This window comes from Carcharhinus amblyrhynchos, chromosome 11, assembly GCF_965287045.1.
Source record: "Carcharhinus amblyrhynchos chromosome 11, sCarAmb.v2.hapA, whole genome shotgun sequence".
NCBI lineage: Eukaryota > Metazoa > Chordata > Chondrichthyes > Carcharhiniformes > Carcharhinidae > Carcharhinus > Carcharhinus amblyrhynchos.
This window is the reverse complement of record NC_137334.1, coordinates 12,078,301-12,104,742: the sequence shown is the minus strand read 5'-3', so window position 1 is coordinate 12,104,742 and position 26,442 is coordinate 12,078,301. Positions and strand designations below refer to the sequence as shown.

The following is a 26,442-nucleotide window of genomic DNA, read 5'->3' as shown; positions in this document are numbered from 1 at the left end:
TAAGGGTTATGGGGAGCAGGTGGGTAAGTGGAAGTGAACCACTAGCAGATCAGCCATGATCTTACTGAATGACTGGGCGGGTTCAAGGGGCTAGATGGCCTACTCCTTGTGTTGTGTTCTCTCTCAGACCCTATGGGTCAAATTCCTGCCTGTTTCCTCTGGCCTTTTTAACTTTTCGAGACAGGCACCCTCCGACAGTTCTGGCCTCTTGATTGCCCCGATGTGCGGTAGTGCCTGTAGGCCCCAGGCTCTGAAACCGCCCCCCCCCGAAGCCTCTCCCCCGTCTGTACCTTGTGTGTGTGGCACAAGGGGCTGAGCTCACAGCAGTTCCCGGGATCACATCTCGGGAGGGATGCGTAGCGTGGGTTAATGTTGTGGTAACCCCGTTAACCCCTGTCTCGCTGCAGATGTCAGCTCCCCCAGGAGAATCCGAATCAGCGGGGTGACGGAGACCAGCATCACGTTGCAGTGGCGCACCAAGTCGGAGATCATTAGCGGCTTCCAGATTGACGCCATTCCTGCCGGCACCAGGGGAACGGTGCAGAGGACGGTGGGGCCTGATCTGAGGACATACACCCTCACAGGTAAGAATTGACGGTGGGAGTGGGGGGTGGGGGGGAGGATCCAGTGGGTCCTTAAATACCTTGGGCAGCCATCAGCCCCCTTCTGCAACTGGCTTTTTCAACCAGCTTCACCACTGTTTCCCAATCGTAGAATGGCATGGCACAGAGGGAGGCCACTCGGCCCTTTGAAAGAGCTATCCCATTGGTCGCCCACTCTTTCCTCGGAGCTCTACACGGACGTTTCCCTTTCAAGGACACGTCCTTATTTGGTGTCTGTCTTCATCCTCCTGCCACACAGATCACAGCTTGCTGTGTTAATCCACGTTTCCCCCCCCCGCACTGCGTCCCACAGTTACCCATCTGCTTTAGTCGTTCTGGTGACCCGGCCTTACAGATTCTCCCCTTCGCCCTTCTCCAACCCAAGGGGAAAGGTGAAAATGGCCTCATGGCTGAACCCCTCAGGCCAGATTCCATTCTGGCAAACCTCTTACCCACACTTTTACATCCTTTGACGGGACTGGAAGATCCCACTCAATGGGAAGGGCTGGAAAATTTAGTCTGTGGGTATTTCTAAAGGCCACACGGTGTTCCAGCTAGGGCCTGGAGCAGTGACAAAAGGACATGAATTCCCTGCTTCAGAATCAGCCCGTGTCCGTGATCACGTGTGTGCTCGGGTTTCCCGGTGGGAATGCCGTGTTTTCTTCTTGGGTGTTGGTTGCATTGTTCCCTCTTGGGTTTGACGCGAGATGCTTTTCTTTCCTTCTCCTTTCTGCAGGCCTCCATCCAGGCACCGAGTACAACATCAACATCTACACCCTGAGTGGTGATTCCCGCAGCCCACCCTCTACAGTCACAGCTCGAACTGGTGAGAAAGCCCCCCACTGACAGATGATGGGTCCTGTCTGTTGATGGTTGGGCGGGGTTGGGGGTGTTCTTTGTTTTGTGTTTTTTTTTTGTTTGATTGTGAACCGCACCCAATCAAGGGGGAAATCTAGAATCCCTAAAGTGCAGAAGGATGCCATTGGGTCTGTATGTCTCTCTCTGAAAGAGCATTGCTATTCAGACCCAAACCTCACCCTATCCCTATAGTCCCTGCTAATCCATCTAACCTACATCTCTTTGGACACTAAGGGACAATTTAGCATGGCTAATCCATCTAACCTACATCTCTTTGGACACTAAGGGACAATTTAGCATGGCCAATCCACCTAACCTGCATCTCTTTGGACGCTAAGGGACAATTTAGCATGGCCAATCCACCTAACCTGCATCTCTTTGGACGCTAAGGGACAATTTAGCATGGCCAATCCACCTAACCTGCATCTCTTTGGACGCTAAGGGACAATTTAGCATGGCCAATCCACCTAACCTGCATCTCTTTGGACGCTAAGGGACAATTTAGCATGGCCAATCCACCTTAAGTATATGTCTTTGGAGCGTGGAAGGAAACCGGAGCAGAGGAAACCCACACAGACACGGGGAGAATGTACAAACTCCACCCAGACGGTGAGCCGAGCTGGGAATTGAACCTGAGTCCCTGGCACTGTGAGGCAGCAGTGCTAACCACTGCGCCACCATATCACTGAGCATAATCTCCTCCCTGGCAATCTGGATGTCTCTGTGTTGGTCTCTGATCTCTCAGTCCTCCTGTATCAATGCTCTCTGTAAAGGGGGCTGCGGAGGAGGTTAGCGATTGGGGGTGGGGAGGGAGGGGGTGTGGTTTGGTTTGAACTCCCCTCTTGCTCTGAGAGGTGGGTCATCGGCGCTGCTCGGACTGGGGGAACACCAGGATTATTGGCCTCTAGCTCCACCTAGCTGGGAGAAGAGCAGCTGCGGGCATGAGTGCGTACCCGAAACTTGGTACCTCCATCTAGGAGTGCAGTGGACCAACGGTTCTCAGATAGTGAGCACCGGGTGGACACAGATTTTGGTATTATTACAAATGAGTAACCTGTATCATTGACAGAGCTGAGTGTAGAGATCATCACTGACACATGGGTGTCAGAATCTAAGCAGCAATGAGAAAGCTCCAGATTGAATGGAATGGCCCCCTCATCGATACTGTTTTACACTCCTTTCTGGGGTCTGATTGGCTAGGCCAGCATTGCCCATCCTTAATTGCCTCTTTAGGGTTGAGAGTCAACCACGTTGCTGAGGCTCTGGAGTCACGTGTAGGCCAGACCGGGTAAGGACAGCAGATTTCCTTCCCTAAAGGACATTAGTGAACCAGATGGGTTTTCCCGACAACGATTTCATGGTCATCGGTCGATTCCCGATTCCAGATATTTTAAAATGAATCCAAATTCTATCCCCTGCCGTGGCGGGATTCGATCCCGGATCCTCCGGAACGTTAGCAGAGTTTCTGGATTAGTAGTCTAGGCCATTGCCTCCATCACAGAACGGAACAGTAAGCATTGTCGGTGTGAGGAGAGATGGAGGCCTTACACTGCCCCCACCCCGAGGACGAAGCCGAAGCCAGCCACACGTTAACGTGACATCTTCGCTTGGCCCATCAGCAGCACGGGGCGGAGGGGGGCGTTGCATTCCTTACAGAGTTGGTGTTGTGAGGCGTGCCACGTTTGGGGAATAGGAAGGAAGGGGGATAAGAATCTCTCTTTCCGCCCCCATCCTGAGGTATACAGTCCCTGAGCCCAGCGCGATCGGTGTTCCCTGCTCTGGAGATCAGAAGGGATTGAGCAGGCCTTGGGAGGGCCAGGGATGGGAGTCAGGAACAGGGCCACTGTCACATGTAGGGAGGTGGGGGCGGGGGCGCCAGGGCAGGGAGGTTGGTTAGATGTTTGTTTTCCACTAAAGCTGGAAAAATTAACTCCTGTTTCTGCCTTTCCTCCCCCTCCACAGCCATCGATATTCCGTCAAACCTTCGATTCATCTCCGTGACCTCCAGAAGCATCGTGCTCAGATGGCAACGGCCAGTCGCTGAGATTACCGGCTACAACATCACCTACGTAACCAGGGGACAGCCCATGGTGGTGTTGGAGTCACAGCCCACGGCTGATGCCCAGGAAGCGATTATCACAGGTAACCCTGGCGACAGAATGCCCCCAGCAGCCTCAGGTTGGGCCTCACCCTCCCGGTCAAAGTTCATGGGAAGGGGAAAATTCGACCAAGGCCTTTCCCAGAGCACTGAGTCCCCAATGGATTGGCTGCAGGCTCCTGTGGCCTGCCCTCTGTACTAGGCCCAATCCTTAAAGCACAAGAGGTGGAGGGACTCTTCCCGCTCAGAAAGGACAGTAGGACTAGGGGGCACAGCCTCAAGATAAAGGGGGGGGCGGTTTAGAACGGAGTTGAGGAGGAACTTCTTCACTCAAAGGGTGGTGAATCTCTGGAATTCTCTGCCCGTTGAAGTGGTGGAGGCTACCTTGCTAAATATTTTTAAGACGCGGGTTGATGGGTTTTTGATAAGAGAGGGGATTAAGGGTTATGGGGAGAGGGCGGGAATGTGGAACTGAGCCATGACAGATCAGCCATGATCTTATTGAATGGCGGGGCAGGCTCGAAGGGCTGGATGGCCTACTCCTGCTCCTATTTCATATGTTCTTATGTCTTCTCCAAACCAGCATCAGGACTTGCTCCTCCCCCTCTCCCCACCCCCTCCTGCCACCCCTCCCCCTTGTTTCCCTGTGTCCCCCCCCCCCCCCCCACCCCGCTTCCCTGGTGTCCGTCCCCCCTCCCCACCACCACCCCCCCCCTTGTTTCCCTGGTGTCCGTCCCCCCTCCCTATCGCACCCCTCCCCCTTGTTTCCCTGGTGTCTGTCCCCCCCTCCCCACCGCACCCCCCCCCTTGTTTCCCTGTGTCCGTCCCCCCTCCCAGCCGCACCCCCCCCCTTGTTTCCCTGTGTCCGTCCCCCCCCTCCCCACCGCACCCCCCCCTTGTTTCCCTGGTGTCTGTCCCCCCTCCCCACCGCACCCCCCCCCTTGTTTCCCTGGTGTCCGTCCCCCCTCCCTATCGCACCCCCCCCCCTTGTTTCCCTGGTGTCTGTCCCCCCCTCCCCACCGCACCCCCCCCTTGTTTCCCTGTGTCCGTCCCCCCTCCCAGCCGCACCCCCCCCCTTGTTTCCCTGTGTCCGTCCCCCCCTCCCCACCACACCCCCCCTTGTTTCCCTGGTGTCTGTCCCCCCCTCCCCACCACACCCCCCCCCTTGTTTCCCTGTGTCCGTCCCCCCTCCCCACCGCAGCCCCCCCCTTGTTTCCCTGGTGTCCGTCCCCCCTCCCAGCCGCACCCCCCCGCCTTGTTTCCCTGTGTCCGTCCCCCCCTCCCCACCCTACCCCCCCCCCCCCCCCTTGTTTCCCTGGTGTCTTCCAAATGAGTTTTCAATTCAAAATATTAAACCTGAAGTCCTAAACACAAGGCAGAATATTTGCATTTATATAACCCCTTTCCCATCCCCAGAGTGCTTTCCAGCCAATGAACAAATTGGTGAAGTGTAACCAACCATTTGTCACACAGCAAGATCCCACAAACAGCCCGGTGAAATGTCTGGATAATCCCTGTTGACTGGGGGGGTAAATATTGGCCAGCACACTGGAGTTTAACTTCTCTTCGAAACACAGCCCTGTCCACCTGAGAGAGAAGCCTGGGCTAACATCCCCACTGTAAGGCAGCTCTCCCTCAGACACACCCTCCACATCGAACCACAGGCTGGTGACTCAGACTGCCTGACTCCTGTCTCCATAGGGAAGGAGCTGGACTCTCTGATAGGTCTGTGAATGAGTCTGGATGGCCCTGATGGGCTGAATGGCATCCTCCATCCTATAACTTCCACACTCACCATACTGAGTTACTTGGCATGACCCTCGGTCTAATATGGACCATCTTTTCTTCAATGGGCACTCACACACACAAACGCACTCACTCATTCACTCTCATTCCCTCCCTCACTCACTCACCTATTCACTCACTCGCTCCTTCACTCACTCATTCCCTTACTTGCTCATTCTCTTATCACTCACTCCCTTACTCGCTTATTCCCTCACTCCACTCGCTCCCTCATTCCGCTCACTCCCTCCCTTCCTCGCTCATTCCCTCCCACGCTCGCCTACTTGCTCACACTCACTCCCTCACTCACTTACCTGCTCACTCGCTCACTCACTCCCTCGCTCCCTCACTCCACTCGCTCACGTGTCGCTCACTCGTCACTTACTCACTCACTCACTCCCTTCATTTACTCACACATTGACTTCCTCCTCAATCCCTCCTTCCCTCCCTCACACACATTCAAGGATTTGTAGGGGAGTACAGCAGAAAGTTTGGAAAACCGTGGGCAGTGAGTGCCGGGATTTCCAATGTCTGCCATTGGCTGGCAAGACTTGGCCGTGTGGGAATATTATCCCCAGAACGTCAAGTCGATACTTCCAGTGTTTCCGATCGGACCCATTCCTGGGAGCTGAGGAAAGCCGGGAGATACCTCCACTCCGGTGCACCGATTGGATCAGATAGACCATGGGAGTTCCTTCAACCAGAGCAAAGTGTTACAGAAACTGGGAGTGTTGGCAATGGAGATAGGGCGAGTGAAAGGATCCATTTCCCACCCCAGGGATTGAGGGTACAACCAGGCCGATGGCCATGACGGAGTGCCACACTGTCAGAGCTGCTGTCTTCTGGATTAAGTACTAAACTGAGACCCTGCCCGCCAATCCAGATGGACAATAAATATCCCCTGGCTACAACTTCCAAAAGCTGGCGAGTTCTCCAGACCAATCCCTGACACACAGGCCGGGATTCTGCCCTCCACCCCTCCGGATTCCCCCGGCCAGGATTCTCCGGTCCCGCTGCACTGAATGGAGATTTGCCTGACCGCTAGGTTCTCCATTCTTGCTGGTAGCTGTGGTAAGGCGTGTGAGACAGAGAGAATTCTGGCTCATGTCTCTCAGTACCTCACTCCGCCCCTCCCCACACAAGAAGTATCTGGGATGAGATCCCTTTGAATGTCCCAGAGAAAGTTAATACTCTTTCTTCCAACAGGACTGCGGCCTGGGACAGAGTATACCATCTACGTCAAAGCCATTTACGACTCTCTGCAAAGTGAGCCCCTGATCGGGAAGGTGACCACAGGTAAGGGATCTCTCAAGGAGCGCGAGGAAGACTGGAACCTTCTGTGTGCATCACACTTGGAGCCATTTTCTAATTTCAACCCACAAGGAAAGAGTTTAGTTTTGAAGAGTAGGAGGGCGATTTGATTGATGTCAGCTCTTGGCGGGGGGGGAGGCGGTGGGAGTCTTGATAGAGTGGGTCAGGAGAGAAACAATCTCGGAGGTCGCCCAAGGAAGACAGATGAGAGGTTTTTTTGTTTCTCAGAGGGTTGTGAGGCTTTGGAACCTTCCTCTGAACTCAGAGTCCTTGAAGATCTCCAATTCATAGAACCCCTACAATGCAAAAGGAGGCCATTCAGCCCATCAAGTCTGCACTGACTCTCCGACAGAGGTGGATAGATTCTTGATAAGCAAGAGGGGTTGGTGAAAGGGTATTAGGGGTAGGTGGGAATATGGAGTTGAGCTTGCAATCAGATCAGCCGTAATCTTATAGAATGGCGGTGCAGGCTCAAGGAGCCAAATAGTCAAGCCCTGCTCCTAACTGAATGTTTGGAACCTGCTCACTTGAGACTTTGCTGGAAGCCATTGCTACCTAAATTGTGGTCCTCGTTCTTCCTGGATTTTGTAACCCTTCAGGGCCAGGTGACACCCCAGCTTCCACTGGGATCCAGAACTAGAATCATTGAATGCTACAATGCAGAAGGAGGCCATTTGGCCCATCGAGTCTGCACCAATCACAATTCCAGCTGGGCCCTATTCCCATAACTCCATGTACTTCCTATGGTGCATCTGTAAAAGTTGGTGAGAGTCGGAGCGAGTGCTCAGTCAGTGCTTGGTTCCTGACCCGTGGTTATGTGATCCGGAATGGACTGTCTGGAAGCAGATTTCCGCAGTACATTCCCGAAAAGGGAATCTGAGGCAGAGCTGGCAGGGAAAGCGTTTCTCAGGATAAGGACAGGGGAGTGGGCTTTCTCAATGGGCTAACCAGCCTCCTCCAGTGCTGTGAGATTCTCTAGGCTAGAAAGATCCATTGGAATAAAGTTAATTTGTTTGACAGGAGGCCAGGGGTACAGCTCCCCTCCCCCTGGGGCTGATACTGCATTGCTCATGGCCGCTGACCTCTCACCTCTGTGAAAGCTGGGGTAATGGTGGCCTGTTCACTGCAGCTCGCCCAACATTGCTGGTCAACATCGGCTGAGCTTTCCTGCCCGCTTCTGCCAGTTTCCATTCGGTGCCTCAGCTGCATTGCTCAGGGGCTTCTGCACAATTGGTGATGGTCAGACTGCACACTGTGTGTGTGTGTGTGTGTGTGTACATACATGTGTCTATGTATGTGTATCTGTGTGTGTGTACATGTGTCTATGTGTGTGTACATACATGTGTCTGTGTGTGTACATACATGTGTCCATGTGTCTGTGTGTGTACATACATGTGTCCATGTATGTGTGTGTACATACATGTGTCCATGTGTGTGTGTACATACATGTGTCTATGTGTGTGTGTGTACATACATGTGTCTATGTATGTGTGTGTGTACATACATGTGTCTATGTATGTGTGTGTACATACATGTGTCTATGTATGTGTGTGTGTACATACATGTGTCTATGTATGTGTGTGTGTACATACATGTGTCTATGTGTGTGTGTACATACATGTGTCTATGTGTGTGTGTACATACATGTGTCTATGTGTGTGTGTACATACATGTGTCTATGTGTGTGTGACTGTGTGTACATGTGTCTATGTGTGTGTGTGTACATACATGTGTCTATGTGTGTGTGTGTACATACATGTGTCTATGTGTGTGTGTGTACATACATGTGTCTATGTGTGTGTGTACATACATGTGTCTATGTGTGTGTGTACATACATGTGTCTGTGTGTGTGTACATGTGTCTGTGTGTGTACATGTGTCTGTGTGTGTACATGTGTCTGTGTGTGTACATGTGTCTGTGTGTGTTGTACATACATGTGTCTATGTGTGTGTGTACATACATGTGTCTATGTGTGTGTGTACATACATGTGTCTGTGTGTGTGTGTACATACATGTGTGTGTACATACATGTGTCTGTGTGTGTGTGTACATACATGTGTGTGTACATACATGTGTCTGTGTGTGTGTCCATACATGTGTCTGTGTGTGTGTCCATACATGTGTCTATGTGTGTGTGTCCATACATGTGTCTATGTGTGTGTGTCCATACATGTGTCTATGTGTGTGTGTCCATACATGTGTCTATGTGTGTGTGTCCATACATGTGTCTATGTGTGTGTGTCCATACATGTGTCTATGTGTGTGTGTGTACATACATGTGTCTATGTGTGTGTGTGTACATACATGTGTCTATGTGTGTGTGTGTACATACATGTGTCTATGGTGTGTGTGTACATACATGTGTCTATGTGTGTGTGTGTACATACATGTGTCTATGTGTGTGTGTGTACATACATGTGTCTATGTGTGTGTGTGTACATACATGTGTCTATGTGTGTGTGTGTGGGGGGGGGGGTCTATGTATATTTGTGTGTGTGTGTGTGTGGGGGGGGTCTATGTATATTTGTGTGTGTGTGTGTGTGTGGGGGGGTCTATGTATATTTGTATGTGTGTGTGTGTGGGGGGGGGGTCTATGTATATTTGTATGTGTGTGTGTGTGGGGGGGGGGGTCTATGTATATTTGTATGTGTGTGTGTGTATCTCTATGTGCATGTGTCCGTGCCTGTGTGTTTCTCTATGTGCGTGTGTCATGTCTGTGTGTACGTATCTGTGTGTATCTCTATGTGAGTGTGTGTCCGAGTGTGTATTTGTGTGTGTGTGTGTGTGTGTGTGTGCCTATGTGCATGCATTGTGTGTGTGCATGTCGATGTATGAGTGTGTATGTGAGTGCATACATGTGTGTCCATGACCGTGTGTGTGTATGTATGTGTTGGGTATACGTACATTACAAGCTGGTAGCTGGGGCAGTAGTGGACTGAGAGCTTGCTGTAACCTTGCTGCACACAGTAACTCGAAAAGAAGCTTTGACTTTGCCAACGAACGCTGCCAGCTGACCTTTAACCTGCCCTTGCTTCTGCTTTCCAAGCTCTCTTCCCACAGCTTGCCACTCTTGCCCCGCTTGTAAGCCAACAGCCCCACAACCTGGATGCCCCGTCGGTCTTTGTCCAGTCGGAGTTGTCCTCGGGGACTAGATATGACGAGGGCAATGTTGTGCCGGTTACAGGCTGGGAGGGAGGTTACAAGCCATCGGTCACCCCCAGCAGGAGGCCAGGTTATTCCGGCGCGGACGGCCCCGAAACGGAGACCGGCAGCAGCTCTATGTTTAGCACAGGTGGAACCTACGGCCCGAACCTGGCCTGGCCCGTCCACTCACACGGAGTGGAGTACACCGGAGGAGATCTTCCCGAAGCGCCCGGGCGGTTGCCGGGGCAACCCGAAATCGTCTCGTCCGGGGAGGTCCGACAACCCAAGACCATCGTCTCCTGGACACCCATCACCGTTGCCTTGGAGTACCTGGTCACGTGCAGTCCTGTCGGTCAAGAGGATAAAGCCTTCCAGGTAAAGGGTCATCCCTCAATGCACCAATCAGTACTCTCCATGGTAGGGTTGCCAACCTTCCGGGATTTTCCTGGGGTCTCTAGGAATTCTATCCATGTGTTCCCTATAACTGGATTGAAAGCAGCCGGGGATGGCGGGGGAACAGGTCTGTGGGGGAAGAAGACTATTTAACCCTCATTTGGAGATAGGGAAAACTCCAGGAATCCTTTCAAGAAGAGTTGGCAACCCAAATTGTAGATGTTAAGATAACCAGGGGAAGATGGTGGGGTCGCGGTGATGTCACTGGATTACTAACCCAGAGCCACAGGGGTCATGATCGGGTCATAGGGACGTGCGTCTAAAACCCCTCCGTGCCTGCCGGTGCAACTCAAATTCAAATTATAAAAGATCTGGAATGGGAATTTAGTCCCAGTAAATGATGACCATGAAACTATGATCAAATTGTCAAAACCCATCTGGTTCCCTTTAGGGAAGGAAATCTGCCTCCTTACCCAGTCTGGCCCACCTGTGACTCCAGAGCCCCAGCAATGTGGTTGACTCTCTGAGATGGTCAAGTGAGGCACTCAGTTCCGGGGCAATTAGGGTTGGGTAGTAAATCCTGGGCCTAGCCAGCGATGCCCGCATCCCCTGAAAGGACAACAAACTGGCTGCTCCTCGGCCTACCCACAGCCATCGCTCCTCTTAACATGTAGAATGCCTGACAAACCAGACCACAGACTGGCTGCAGCACGGTTAGCACAGTGGTCAGCACTGCTGCCTCAAAGCTCCAGGGACCCGGGTTCGATTCCCAGCTCGGGTCACTGTCTGTGCGGAGTCTGCATGTTCTCCCCGCGTCTGCGTGGGTTTCCTCCGGGTGCTTGGCATGTTTGTTCCAACTGCAGGGAAACGAAGGGTCCGATTTTACCATCGAAAACAGGCACGAAAATGTGGTGAAGTCAGGCATTAACGTGATCCGCGCCCGCACAGGTGCCCACTTTACCGAGGCCCAGGAACAGCCACAATCCGACTCACACCCGAAACGGGTGCAACAGCTGGTGGGGAGGGGGGGGGAGAGGCCAGATCGTTCTCTGGTGAGGTGGGTAAGATGGACCTCTGGTGGGAGGGGGTCTGCTGCCACTCTGCGAGCGATCGGTGCGGGGTGGGGGGGTGGAATGGGACAGAGGGTTGTGATCAGTCTGGATGACGGGGAGGTGGCTGGATAAGGGGGACAGCGATTCTCCCGCCTTCTCTGCTTTCTGTGGCCCGGGAGCGATCTGACGCGGGCGCGCTTTTTCAAATGTGTTTCTAACTGTGCACGTGCGGTTCGGAGCCCCCATCGTTCCGGCCGCACTAAGCCCTGCTCACAGCGTGACTCAGACCCGTGATTTCTTTTTTACAGGCTACATTGCGTATGGTGGTGGTGGTGGTGGTGGTGGTGGTGGTGGTGGGGGGGGGGGGGGGCACGCGCCTGAGAGCAGATTTCCAAGTCGGATCTGAATTGTGCCCACTCAGAATGAAGATGATAAAATCAGGCCCAGGGACTGGTGATGGACTCAGCGGTGATGCCCCCCCCTCCCCCAGTCACACCCTGGCTGGCAGAGAATGGGCATCCACCACGGGTACCTGCATCCAGTGGATGTGGGTGATATTCCTTCTTATTGTTGTGGGGGGGGTAAATCCCGGTTACAATCAGCATGTGGCGGTGAAGAGGGGGGTGTGGAGGTGGGGGTGTTGTGAAGTTAAGGAGCTACCTGGGAGGAAACAAACCTCAGATTTCTCTCCCCCCCACGGGTCAAGCCTGGATGTCCGTTATTGTTCAACAGGACGATTTTCACTGATGGTTAGGGGATCACGGTCCTTGGCCACACTCGGTTTTACAATGAAAAGCACAATGCCTGGTTGTGACTAAATGCCTTGGGCTTGTGAGTGAGCCCTGACTGAGGCTGAAGGCCTCTGAGCTCCCATACTCGGAGTCCCAGTAGTGGGAGCGAGTGGATCACGTTGTTCAGTGAATTTGATGGTGGGAAGGTCAGTGGAAAATTGACAGTAGTGGGACCACCATAATCCCACTGGGAGGCTACATCAGTGTCTCTACTGTAAGGGACAATCTCTCTGGTAGCACAGTGGTTAGCACTACTACCTCACTGTGCCAGGGACCTGTGTTCAATTCTGGCCTTGGGTCACAGTCTGCGGAGTTTGCACAGTGTCAGACTAATAAGCTGGGAAAATTAGCAGGGGAGGAGATGGCCTAATGGCATTATTGCTAGACTATTAATCTGGAAACTCAGTTAATGTTGTGGTGACCTGGGTTCAAATCCCACCACAGCAGACGGTGGAATTTGAACTCGATTAAAAATATCTGGAATTAAGAATCTGCTAATGACCCTGAAACCGCTGTCAATTGTGGGGAAAAAACCCATCCGGTTCTCTAATGTCCTTTAGGGAAGGAAATCTGCTGCCCTTATCCGGTCTGGCCTACACGTGACTCCAGAGCCACAGCAATGTGGTTGACTCTCAACTGCCCTCTGAACAAGGGCAATAAATGCTGGCCCAGCCAGCGATGCCCATGTCCCATGAACAAATAAAAAAAATGAGGGGTTACGAGAATAGGGCCTGGGTGGGATTGTGGTCAGTGCAGGCTTGATGGGCCGAATGGGCCTCCTTCTGCACTGGACTCTGAAGTCAAACTGGGGCCCCAGGGCCTTACTACTAGGCTGAGCCCACTGAGCGATCCCACCACCCTGAGAAAGGTGGTGTTCTTGAGAACGAAAGGGGAATCAGAGAGAAGGTCCAGCTGATCTTGCCCAATCTTGTTTCCAGCTCCGGGTACCAGGAACCTCCATGTACGCCGTGCTGCCTAACCTGGTGTCGGGGGGTCGCTACAACATCCTTGTCGAGGCGCTGGATGCAAACGGGAAGCAGAAAATTCTGGAGGACATCATCACTGTCGGGCATTCCAGTAAGTAGCACTTCTTTAGTCTTTTGGTCACAACTCGTTTTTCCAAGTGTCCGTCTCTGACACGGTTCCTCTGCAGTTTAGAGGCATCATTAATCCACATCCCTCCAGCCTTTCCTCAAGCCACAGCCAACCCTCTGTACACTGAGGCCGATTCTCTGTCTTTCCTCCCCCTGTGCAGAAGGAGGCCATTTGGCCCGTTGAGTCTGCACCGACCACAATCCCACCCAGGCCTTTACCCCCATATCCCCATGCATTTACCCTAGTTAGTCCTGTTGACACCAAGGAGTAATTTAGCATGGCCAATCCATCTAACATCTTTGGAGTGTGGGAGGAAACCCACGCAGACTTGGGGAGAATGTGCAGATTCCATGCAGACAGTGACCCGAGCCGGGAATCGAACCCAGGTTCCTGGTGTTGTGAGGCAGCAGTGCTAACCGCAGTGCCACCCATTGACTTACTGGGACTACCTCACCCCTACCATCAAATTGCCCTCACCGTCTCACATTCAGCCTAAGAGGGAATGGCTACACTGACAGTTCTAGGGATCCTCTGGTCCTACCCGCTCCATGCCCGCTGGGGCCTGTGAAGGGCACTTTTGCTGGCACCCACAGCTAGAGGAAAGCAGCTGAGACTGAACCAATAAGTGCAGCTACCCCCAGGCTATCAGCTTTCGGGGAAGAGAAGGTGTAAGGGGGTAACATCCAGGGACCCTGCAATGAGAAATTGGATCCATCACCGGCGAGCTTCTGCCCCCTGCTGGATCCTCTACAACAGTAGAGATATGTAGCATGGAAAACAGGCCCTTCGGCCCAACTCCTCCATGCTGACCAGTTACCTAAACTGAACTAGTCCCATTGGCCTGCATTTGGCCCGTATCCCTCTAAACCTTTCCTATCCATGTACCAGTCCAAATGTCTTTTAAATGTTGTGATTGTATCCACCCCTACTACCTCCTCTGGCAGCTCATTCCATACACACACCTCCTCTGTGTGAAAAAGTTGCCCCTTCAGTCCCTTTCATATCTTTCCCCTTTCACCCTAAACCTGTGCCCTGTAGTCTTGGACTCCCCTACCCTGGGGAAAAGACCTTTAGCTATTCACCTTATCCACGCCCCTCATGATTTTATAAACCTCTGTAAAGTTTGGGATGGCACGGTAGCACATTGGCTCGCACTGCTTACCTCATAGCACCAGGGACCTGAGTTCGGGTCACTGCCTGTGCAGAGTCTGCACATTCTCCCCGTGCCTGCATGGGTTTCCTCAGGGTGCTCCAGTTTCCTCCCACACTCCAAAGATGTGCGCGTTAGGTGGATTGACTGTGCTAAATTGCCCCTTAGCAACAGGGGGACCAGCAGGGTAAAAGTGTGGGGTCGCGGGGGTTGGGCCTGGATGGGATTATGGTTGGTGCAGGCTCGATGGGCCAAATGGCCTCCATCTGCACTGTAGGGATTTTATGATTCTGTGATAAGGTCACCCCTCATCCTCCTATGGGGAAAAAAAAAACGTCCCCGTGCATTCCAACCGCTCCTTATCTTTCAAATCTTCTGGCTCACTTCTCCCGTAGTTAAACATCCCAGAGTCCTCCATGGGAACGCCAATGAACAACGTGGGCCAAGTGGGCCGGAACCTGATTGGAGGGGCGGGCCTTAAACAACTCCCTCAAGGTATAAAATGGTGGAGAAGTATGGGAAGGGAATTCCAGAGCCTGACATCCTGACGGCCCTCGATGTGGAATAACTCAAATGAAGGAGGGGGGGGGGGAACGGTGGCTGGTGACTGAGAAGCTCCAAGTTGGTAAAATAAGGTGCGCGAGGAGGATTGTGGAGCAGGAGGAGGTAACAGAGAGTGTGTCAAGGTCACGGAGTGATCCGAACCATAATATCCAGGCCCTAACCCCCCACAATGTTCTGGAAAGTTCCACCCAGTGATTTGAGGATTTTAAATATGAGACCCGTCACCAAAGGAAGAGGGGGCTTTTCCACAAATCCCTGGTGGATCTGGAGGTTCGAACTGTGCGGATTGGGCACCTCACTGCCTAACCGAGTCTCTGGGGTCTATATTTACGCCCCACCCCAGGCGGGTGCCGCAGATTTAACAGAGACCCTGATGACCGGGTCACTCCAGCTCTCCGGCCTAGCACGGGCAGGGGCAGCCAAGTTGTTTGACAAAGGGTCACCTGGACTCGAAACGTCAGCTCTTTTCTCTCCTTACAGATGCTGCCAGACCCGCTGAGATTTCCCAGAGTTTTCTCTTTTGCTGGCAGCCAGTTCGCTTGAGAGTTGGGCCACTGGGGGAGGGCAGCCTGGGGTGGGGAGGTGGGAGTTGGGGGTGGGGGGGTAAACGTCCCATGTTGTCTCCTTCAGGTGAGTCGGTGCTAAGAGTGCAGGCCTGTTAACGCGGTGTTCGCCAGCCCCTCTCTTGTCCAGTAAAGCCCACACACTCGGCTTGGAATGCTGGCCGCCGAAAGAAAACCAAATATTTACCAATGTGCGGCCTGTTCACCAGTGATGCAATCAGGCAGCAAGCAGCCTTTTATTCTTCAGTCAATACGGATTAGCCCAAGGCTAACACAGAGCACGAGCAGAGTGGAGAGGTGGGAGGGACTATAGGAGCAGAGATTACCCATGCGATTCCAGAGTGTTGTACACGCTGATATATCATTGAATAATCAGTATAAAAAGCTGCTCCTCCCCTCAGCAACACAGAATTTCATTAGTTATAGGAGCAGAATTAGTCCATCCGGCCTGTCAAGTCCACTCTGCCGTTCGATTATGGCTGAGACGCTCCTCATCCCCCATTTTTCTGCGTTTTCCCCAAAACCCTTCAACCCATTCCCAATTTAAAAACAAACCGTTCCCTGACGAAGCTCTGTTCATCACAATTCCCCAGCTTCCTGCCAGCCAACAGACACAAGCACATCATTTTCACTACGCTGGCACGTAATCCTGCTTTGTCACTCCACTGACGTGCCGAGGAGATCTGCACCATCGGCCTTTTCTCGAGGGGGCTTCGAACACAAGCCCTGGCCTACTCTTATCGAGTGGACCTGGAAAGCTTCCAGAGCCACCACGTCAAAGCAGAACAAACCACAGCCAGCTGACCAATGTTTATTAAGTGGCCAGTGGGTAGATGGTGGCACATTGGTAATGCCATTGGTGACCTGGGTTCAGAGCTGACTGCGGCAGTCCTGCGGTGGAATTGGAACTCAACACAGAACCACCTGTGGAATTGGAAATGATTCACAGTGACTGTGAAACTCTCAGATTGTTGGAATAAAACGTCAACTGGATCACTCGTGTCCTGTAGAGATGGGAAATCCACCTCCGTGCCGGACTGGGCCTACATGCGTCGACATATGGGAATGTTAATGGTAGAGTTAAAGACTGAAGAAGGTGCTAATAGTTGGCTTTGACACTACCGTTCACGCTGTTTCGTCTCATGCCCATAACATCACTGCCAATCTTTCCTTAGCTCCTGCCTATCTCAGACCTCCTATTCAGGGCACTGCTGCCTCACAGTGCCAGGGACCCAGGTTCAATTCTGGCCTGGGGTTGCTGTCTGAGTAGAGTTGGCACATTCTCTCTGTGTCTGCATGGGTTTCCTCTGGGTGCTCTGGTTTTCTCCCACAGTCCAAAGATGAGCAAGTTGGGTGGATTGGCCATGATAAATTGTCCATTAGCATCAGGGGAATTAGTAGGGCAAATATGAGTTATGGGGAAAGGGCCTGGGTGGGATCATAGTCAGTGCAGGCTTGATGGGCCTAATGGCCTCTTCTACGCTGTAGGGATTCTGCTCCACCCTCCTCTCCCATTATATAACCCATCATATTTCTACCTCTCATCTCTGAAAAAGTCACATTGGCCTTGAGCCAGGAATTTTCCTCTCCACAGATGCTGCTAGACCTGCTGAGTCTTCCCAGCTCTTTCTGTTCTAACGTACACCAGTTCTTCTTTACAGCAGTGCTGAGGGGGACTGTAGATATACCCAACAGGGGAGACAAGGCTCATCCAAATGACAGTACCTGTAGCAACCGGGGGCAGGGGGAGTGTCAGCCTGGTTCCTGTGCTGAGGCTCCCTGCTTGTGACTTGAACCTACAATCTTCTGATTCAAGAGACAAGAGTCCTTCCAACTGAGCCACAGGGCAGGGGAGGGAGCTTTGGATTTTAAATCCAGAGTTTGACTGGGGTCAGAATGCCGGGATCTTTCCCTCGTGCTGAGCCTGTTCTGTGTTTTAACACTGCAGCTGCTGAAACCTCGACCATTACCTCCGATGGGTCCTGTTTCGACACCACCACCAATACCCATTACACCATCGGCCAGGAATGGGAGCGAATGTCGGACAGCGGTTACAAGTTGTTGTGTCGCTGTGTGGGCTACGGGAGTGGTCATTTCAAATGTGAATCCTCAAGTGAGTTGTTCGCTTTATCCCGCACCCCCCCCTCGATTTCCCCCCCCCTCGATTCCCCCCCCGCACCCTCTCCTCGATTTCCCCCCCCCCGCACACTCTCCTCGATTTCCCCCCCCTCGATTTCCCCCCCCCTGCACCCCCCCCTCGATTTCCCCCCCCCTCGATTCCCCCCCGCACCCTCTCCTCGATTTTCCCCCCCCCGCACCCTCTCCTCGATTTCCCCCCCCTCGATTTCCCCCCCCGCACCCTCTCCTCGATTCCCCCCCCCGCACCCTCTCCCCGATTTATTCCCCCCCCCGCACCCTCTCCTCGATTTTCCCCCCCCCGCACCCTCTCCTCGATTTCCCCCCCCCGCACCCTCTCCTCGATTTCCCCCCCCGCACCCTCTCCCCGATTTTTTCCCCCCCCGCACCCTCTCCTCGATTTTCCCCCCCCGCACCCTCTCCTCGATTTCCCCCCCCCGCACCCTCTCCTCGATTTCCCTCCCCCCGCACCCTCTCCTCGATTTCCCCCCCCGCACCCTCTCCCCGATTTCCCCCCCCCCCCCGCACCCTCTCCTCGATTTCCCCCCCCCCCGCACCCCCCCTCGATTTCCCCCCCCCCGCACCCTCTCCTCGATTTCCCCCCCCCCCCGCACCCTCTCCTCGATTTCCCCCCCCGCACCCTCTCCTCGATTTCACCCCCCCCCGCACCCTCTCCTCGATTTCACCCCCCCCCGCACCCTCTCCTCGATTTTCCCCCCCCCGCACCCCCCCTCGATTTCCCCCCCCGCACCCTCTCCTCGATATTCCCCCCCCCTCGATTCCCCCCCCCGCACCCTCTCCTCGATTTTCCCCCCCCCGCACCCCCCCTCGATTTCCCCCCCCCGCACCCTCTCCTCGATATTCCCCCCCCCCCCGCACCCTCTCCTCGATTTTCCCCCCCCCCCGCACCCTCTCCTCGATTTTCCCCCCCCCCGCACCCTCTCCTCGATTTTCCCCCCCCCGCACCCTCTCCTCGATTTTCCCCCCCCCCGCACCCTCTCCTCGATTTTCCCCCCCCCGCACCCTCTCCTCGATATTCCCCCCCCCTCGATTCCCCCCCCGCACCCTCTCCTCGATTTCCCCCCCCGCACCCTCTCCTCGATATCCCCCCCCCCGCACCCTCTCCTCGATTCCCCCTCCCCCCGCACCCTCTCCTCGATATTCACCCCCCCTCGATTCCCCCTCCCCCCGCACCCTCTCCTCGATTTCCCCCCCCCCGCACCCTCTCCTCGATTTCACCCCCCCTCGATTCCCCCCCGCACCCTCTCCTCGATTTCCCCCCCCCGCACCCTCTCCTCGATTTCCCCCCCCCCGCACCCTCTCCTCGATTTCCCCCCCCCCCGCACCCTCTCCTCGATTTCCCCCCCCCCGCACCCTCTCCTCGATTTCCCCCCCCCCGCACCCTCTCCTCGATTTCACCCCCCCTCGATTCCCCCCCGCACCCTCTCCTCGATTTCCCCCCCCCGCACCCTCTCCTCGATTTCCCCCCCCCACCGCACCCTCTCCTCGATTTCCCCCCCCCGCACCCTCTCCTCGATTTCCCCCCCCCCGCACCCTCTCCTCGATTTTCCCCCCCCCGCACCCTCTCCTCGATTTCCCCCCCCCCGCACCCTCTCCTCGATTTTCCCCCCCCCGCACCCTCTCCTCGATTTCCCCCCCCCCGCACCCTCTCCTCGATTTCCCCCCCCCCGCACCCTCTCCTCGATTTCCCCCCCCCGCACCCTCTCATCGATTTCCCCCCCCCGCACCCTCTCATCGATTTCCCCCCCCCGCACCCTCTCCTCGATTTTCCCCCCCCCGCACCCTCTCCTCGATTTCCCCCCCCCGCACCCTCTCCTCGATTCCCCCCCCCCGCACCCTCTCCCCGATTTTTCCCCCCCCCCCCCCGCACCCTCTCCTCGATTTTCCCCCCCCCGCACCCTCTCCTCGATTTCCCCCCCCCGCACCCTCTCCTCGATTTCCCTCCCCCCGCACCCTCTCCTCGATTTCCCCCCCCCCGCACCCTCTCCCCGATTTCCCCCCCCCCGCACCCTCTCCTCGATTTCCCCCCCCCGCACCCTCTCCTCGATTTCCCCCCCCCCGCACCCCCCCTCGATTTTCCCCCCCCCCGCACCCTCTCCTCGATTTCCCCCCCCCCCGCACCCTCTCCTCGATTTCCCCCCCCCGCACCCTCTCCTCGATTTCCCCCCCCGCACCCTCTCCTCGATTTCACCCCCCCCCGCACCCTCTCCTCGATTTTCCCCCCCCTCACCCCCCCTCGATTTCCCCCCCCCGCACCCTCTCCTCGATATTCCCCCCCTCGATTTCCCCCCCCCGCACCCTCTCCTCGATTTTCCCCCCCCCGCACCCCCCCTCGATTTCCCCCCCCCGCACCCTCTCCTCGATTTCCCCCCCCCTCGATTCCCCCCCCCGCACCCTCTCCTCGATTTTCCCCCCCCCCGCACCCTCTCCTCGATTTCCCCCCCCCGCACCCTCTCCTCGATATTCCCCCCCCCTCGATTCCCCCCCCGCACCCTTTCCTCGATTTCCCCCCCCCCGCACCCTCTCCTCGATTTCCCCCCCCCCGCACCCTCTCCTCGATTTCCCCCCCCCCGCACCCTCTCCTCGATTTCCCTCCCCCCGCACCCTCTCCTCGATTTTTTCCCCCCCCCCGCACCCTCTCCTCGATTTCCCCCCCCCGCACCCTCTCCTCGATTTCCCCCCCCCCGCACCCTCTCCTCGATTTCCCCCCCCCCGCACCCTCTCCTCGATTTCACCCCCCCGCACCCTCTCCTCGATTTCCCCCCCCCCGCACCCTCTCCTCGATTTCACCCCCCCTCGATTCCCCCCCGCACCCTCTCCTCGATTTCCCCCCCCCGCACCCTCTCCTCGATTTTCCCCCCCCCCGCACCCTCTCCTCGATTTCCCCCCCCCGCACCCTCTCCTCGATTTCACCCCCCCTCGATTCCCCCCCGCACCCTCTCCTCGATTTCCCCCCCCCCGCACCCTCTCCTCGATTTTCCCCCCCCCCGCACCCTCTCCTCGATTTCCCCCCCCCCCGCACCCTCTCCTCGATTTCCCCCCCCCGCACCCTCTCCTCGATTTCCCCCCCCGCACCCTCTCCTCGATTTCACCCCCCCCCGCACCCTCTCCTCGATTTTCCCCCCCCCGCACCCCCCCTCGATTTCCCCCCCCCGCACCCTCTCCTCGATATTCCCCCCCCCTCGATTCCCCCCCCCGCACCCTCTCCTCGATTTTCCCCCCCCCGCACCCCCCCTCGATTTCCCCCCCCGCACCCTCTCCTCGATTTCCCCCCCCCTCGATTTTCCCCCCCCCCGCACCCTCTCCTCGATTTTCCCCCCCCCGCACCCTCTCCTCGATTTCCCCCCCCCCCGCACCCTCTCCTCGATATTCCCCCCCCCTCGATTCCCCCCCCGCACCCTCTCCTCGATTTCCCCCCCCCCGCACCCTCTCCTCGATTTCCCCCCCCCGCACCCTCTCCTCGATTTCCCTCCCCCCGCACCCTCTCCTCGATTTCCCTCCCCCCGCACCCTCTCCTCGATTTTTCCCCCCCCCGCACCCTCTCCTCGATTTCCCCCCCCCCGCACCCTCTCCTCGATATCCCCCCCCCCGCACCCTCTCCTCGATTCCCCCTCCCCCCGCACCCTCTCCTCGATATTCACCCCCCCTCGATTCCCCCTCCCCCCGCACCCTCTCCTCGATTTCCCCCCCCCTCGATTCCCCCCCGCACCCTCTCATCGATTTCCCCCCCCCCGCACCCTCTCCTCGATTTTCCCCCCCCCCGCACCCTCTCCTCGATTTCCCCCCCCCCGCACCCTCTCCTCGATATTCCCCCCCCCTCGATTCCCCCCCCGCACCCTTTCCTCGATTTCCCCCCCCCCGCACCCTCTCCTCGATTTCCCCCCCCCCCGCACCCTCTCCTCGATTTTTTCCCCCCCCCCGCACCCTCTCCTCGATTTCCCCCCCCCGCACCCTCTCCTCGATATCCCCCCCCCCGCACCCTCTCCTCGATTCCCCCTCCCCCCGCACCCTCTCCTCGATATTCACCCCCCCTCGATTCCCCCTCCCCCCGCACCCTCTCCTCGATTTCACCCCCCCTCGATTCCCCCCCGCACCCTCTCCTCGATTTCCCCCCCCCCGCACCCTCTCCTCGATTTCCCCCCCCCCGCACCCTCTCCTCGATTTCCCCCCCCCCCGCACCCTCTCCTCGATTTCCCCCCCCCCCGCACCCTCTCCTCGATTTCACCCCCCCGCACCCTCTCCTCGATTTCCCCCCCCCCGCACCCTCTCCTCGATTTCACCCCCCCTCGATTCCCCCCGCACCCTCTCCTCGATTTCCCCCCCCGCACCCTCTCCTCGATTTTTCCCCCCCCCCCGCACCCTCTCCTCGATTTCCCCCCCCCGCACCCTCTCCTCGATTTCACCCCCCCTCGATTCCCCCCCGCACCCTCTCCTCGATTTCCCCCCCCCCGCACCCTCTCCTCGATTTTCCCCCCCCCGCACCCTCTCCTCGATTCCCCCCCCCCCCGCACCCTCTCCTCGATTTCCCCCCCCCGCACCCTCTCCTCGATTTCCCCCCCCGCACCCTCTCCTCGATTTCACCCCCCCCCCGCACCCTCTCCTCGATTTTCCCCCCCCGCACCCCCCCTCGATTTCCCCCCCCCGCACCCTCTCCTCGATATTCCCCCCCCCTCGATTCCCCCCCCCGCACCCTCTCCTCGATTTTCCCCCCCCCGCACCCCCCCTCGATTTCCCCCCCCGCACCCTCTCCTCGATTTCCCCCCCCCTCGATTTTCCCCCCCCCGCACCCTCTCCTCGATTTTCCCCCCCCCGCACCCTCTCCTCGATTTCCCCCCCCCCGCACCCTCTCCTCGATATTCCCCCCCCCTCGATTCCCCCCCCGCACCCTCTCCTCGATTTCCCCCCCCCCGCACCCTCTCCTCGATTTCCCTCCCCCCGCACCCTCTCCTCGATTTCCCTCCCCCCGCACCCTCTCCTCGATGTTTCCCCCCCCCCGCACCCTCTCCTCGATTTCCCCCCCCCGCACCCTCTCCTCGATATCCCCCCCCCCCGCACCCTCTCCTCGATTCCCCCTCCCCCCGCACCCTCTCCTCGATTTCCCCCCCCCCCCGCACCCTCTCCTCGATTTCACCCCCCCTCGATTCCCCCCCGCACCCTCTCCTCGATTTCCCCCCCCCCCGCACCCTCTCCTCGATTTCCCCCCCCCCCGCACCCTCTCCTCGATTTCCCCCCCCCGCACCCTCTCCTCGATTTCCCCCCCCCGCACCCTCTCCTCGATTTCCCCCCCCCCGCACCCTCTCCTCGATTTCACCCCCCCTCGATTCCCCCCCGCACCCTCTCCTCGATTTCCCCCCCCCGCACCCTCTCCTCGATTTTCCCCCCCCCCGCACCCTCTCCTCGATTTCCCCCCCCCGCACCCTCTCCTCGATTTCACCCCCCCTCGATTCCCCCCCGCACCCTCTCCTCGATTTCCCCCCCCCCCGCACCCTCTCCTCGATTTTCCCCCCCCCCGCACCCTCTCCTCGATTTCCCCCCCCCCGCACCCTCTCCTCGATTTCCCCCCCCCCGCACCCTCTCCTCGATTTCCCCCCCCCGCACCCTCTCCTCGATTTCCCCCCCCCGCACCCTCTCATCGATTTCCCCCCCCCGCACCCTCTCATCGATTTCCCCCCCCCGCACCCTCTCATCGATTTCCCCCCCCCGCACCCTCTCCTCGATTTTCCCCCCCCCGCACCCTCTCCTCGATTTCCCCCCCCCGCACCCTCTCCTCGATTCCCCCCCCCCGCACCCTCTCCCCGATTTTTTCCCCCCCCCGCACCCTCTCCTCGATTTTCCCCCCCCCGCACCCTCTCCTCGATTTCCCCCCCCCGCACCCTCTCCTCGATATCCCCCCCCCCGCACCCTCTCCTCGATTTCCCCCCCCCGCACCCTCTCCTCGATTTCCCTCCCCCCGCACCCTCTCCTCGATTTTCCCCCCCCCCGCACCCTCTCCCCGATTTCCCCCCCCCCGCACCCTCTCCTCGATTTCCCCCCCCCCCGCACCCTCTCCTCGATTTCCCCCCCCCCGCACCCCCCCTCGATTTCCCCCCCCCCGCACCCTCTCCTCGATTTCCCCCCCCCCGCACCCTCTCCTCGATTTCCCCCCCCCGCACCCTCTCCTCGATTTCCCCCCCCGCACCCTCTCCTCGATTTCACCCCCCCCCGCACCCTCTCCTCGATTTTCCCCCCCCCGCACCCCCCCTCGATTTCCCCCCCCCGCACCCTCTCCTCGATATTCCCCCCCCCTCGATTCCCCCCCCCGCACCCTCTTCTCGATTTTCCCCCCCCCGCACCCCCCCTCGATTTCCCCCCCCCGCACCCTCTCCTCGATTTCCCCCCCCCTCGATTCCCCCCCCCCGCACCCTCTCCTCGATTTTCCCCCCCCCCGCACCCTCTCCTCGATTTCCCCCCCCCCGCACCCTCTCCTCGATATTCCCCCCCCCTCGATTCCCCCCCCGCACCCTCTCCTCGATTTCCCCCCCCCCGCACCCTCTCCTCGATTTCCCCCCCCCCCGCACCCTCTCCTCGATTTCCCTCCCCCCGCACCCTCTCCTCGATTTCCCTCCCCCCGCACCCTCTCCTCGATTTCCCCCCCCCCGCACCCTCTCCTCGATTTTCCCCCCCCCCCGCACCCTCTCCTCGATTTCCCTCCCCCCGCACCCTCTCCTCGATTTTTTCCCCCCCCCCGCACCCTCTCCTCGATTTTCCCCCCCCCGCTCCCTCTCCTCGATATCCCCCCCCCCGCACCCTCTCCTCGATTCCCCCTCCCCCCGCACCCTCTCCTCGATATTCACCCCCCCTCGATTCCCCCTCCCCCCGCACCCTCTCCTCGATTTCCCCCCCCCCGCACCCTCTCCTCGATTTCACCCCCCCTCGATTCCCCCCCGCACCCTCTCCTCGATTTCCCCCCCCCCGCACCCTCTCCTCGATTTCCCCCCCCCCGCACCCTCTCCTCGATTTCCCCCCCCCCGCACCCTCTCCTCGATTTCCCCCCCACCGCACCCTCTCCTCGATTTCCCCCCCCCGCACCCTCTCCTCGATTTCCCCCCCCCCCGCACCCTCTCCTCGATTTCACCCCCCCTCGATTCCCCCCCGCACCCTCTCCTCGATTTCCCCCCCCGCACCCTCTCCTCGATTTTCCCCCCCCCCCGCACCCTCTCCTCGATTTCCCCCCCCCGCACCCTCTCCTCGATTTCACCCCCCCTCGATTCCCCCCCGCACCCTCTCCTCGATTTCTCCCCCCCGCACCCTCTCCTCGATTTCCCCCCCCCGCACCCTCTCCTCGATTTTCCCCCCCCCCGCACCCTCTCCTCGATTTCCCCCCCCCCGCACCCTCTCCTCGATTTCCCCCCCCCGCACCCTCTCATCGATTTCCCCCCCCCACACCCTCTCATCGATTTTCCCCCCCCCGCACCCTCTCCTCGATTTCCCCCCCCGCACCCTCTCCTCGATTTCCCCCCCCTCGATTTCCCCCCCCCGCACCCTCTCCTCGATTTCACCCCCCCTCGATTTCCCCCCCGCACCCTCTCCTCGATTTCCCCCCCCCTCGATTTCCCCCCCCGCACCCTCTCCTCGATTTCCCCCCCCTCGATTTCCCCCCCCCTCGATTTTCCCCCCCCGCACCCTCTCCTCGATTTCCCCCCCCTCGATTTCCCTCCCCCTCGATTTCCCCCCCGCACCCTCTCCTCGATTTCCCCTCTCCTCGATTTCCCCCCCCCGCACCCTCTCCTCGATTTCCCCCCCCCGCACCCTCTCCTCGATATTCACCCCCCCTCGATTTCCCCCCCCCGCACCCTCTCCTCGATATTCACCCCCCCCCGCACCCTCTCCTCGATTTCCCCCCCCCTCGATTTCCCTCCCCCTCGATTTCCCCCCCGCACCCTCTCCTCGATTTCCCTTCTCCTCGATTTCCCCCCCCCTCGATTTCCCTCCCCCTCGATTTCCCCCCCGCACCCTCTCCTCGATTTCCCCTCTCCTCGATTTCCCCCCCCCGCACCCTCTCCTCGATTTCCCCCCCCCCCCCGCACCCTCTCCTCGATTTCCCCCCCCCCCCGCACCCTCTCCTCGATTTCCCCCCCCCCCCCGCACCCTCTCCTCAATATTCCCCCCCCCTCGATTTTCCCCCCCCCGCACCCTCTCCTCGATTTTCCCCCCCCCCCGCACCCTCTCCTCGATTCCACCCCCCCCCCCGCACCCTCTCCTCGATTTCCCCCCCCCCTCGTTGATTATCCCCCCCCACCACCTATCCCAGATCTCTCTCCACATTATCCCAATTCCTTTCTTTCCCTGGAAGTTTCTTGCCATGGCTGTGGGTACGTGGTTGGCCCGTCTCACTCCCACGGCCAATCCAAGCTCTTAGACCCTTCCAGCTTTCACACGATTGAAGATGGAGTTAGCCTGGTGGTTAGCACTGCTTCCTCACAGTGCCAAGGAACTGGATTCAATTCCAGCCTTGGTTCACTGTCAGTGTGGAATTTGCACATTCTTCCCATGTCTGTGTGAGTTTCCCCTGGGTGTTCCAGTTTCCTCCCACAGTCTGAAAATGGTTGGGTGCAGTAGGAGGAATCTGGAGCACCCATTGGCCATGGTAAATTCTCTGTGTACCCAAACAGGTGCCAGAGTGTGGCGACTAGGGGATTTTCACAGTAACTTCACTGCAGTGTTAATGTAAGCAAACTTGTGAGGGGAGTTGAGGAGGTTGAGCTATGAGGAGAGGCTGAATAAACTAGGCTTGTACTCATTAGAGTTTATAAGAATGAGGGGAGATCTCATTGAGACGTATAAGATGATGAATGGGATGGATAGGATAGAGGTGGAGAGACTCTTCCCGCTCAGAAAGGAC

General features: G+C 57.8%; 1 protein-coding gene across 1 annotated transcript in view; it reads left to right on the top strand.

Moving 5' to 3' along the window:
- Positions 1-26,442, top strand: part of LOC145349795 (fibronectin-like) — a 118,336-nt gene that overhangs the window by 89,774 nt on the left and 2,120 nt on the right. The window contains exons 35-41 of the mRNA XM_080198340.1: positions 408-584; positions 1,339-1,428; positions 3,423-3,602; positions 6,547-6,636; positions 9,699-10,171; positions 12,971-13,109; positions 17,353-17,517. Coding sequence (XP_080054466.1) covers positions 408-584; positions 1,339-1,428; positions 3,423-3,602; positions 6,547-6,636; positions 9,699-10,171; positions 12,971-13,109; positions 17,353-17,517 — 1,314 coding nt within the window. The remainder of the gene's footprint in view (positions 1-407; positions 585-1,338; positions 1,429-3,422; positions 3,603-6,546; positions 6,637-9,698; positions 10,172-12,970; positions 13,110-17,352; positions 17,518-26,442) is intronic.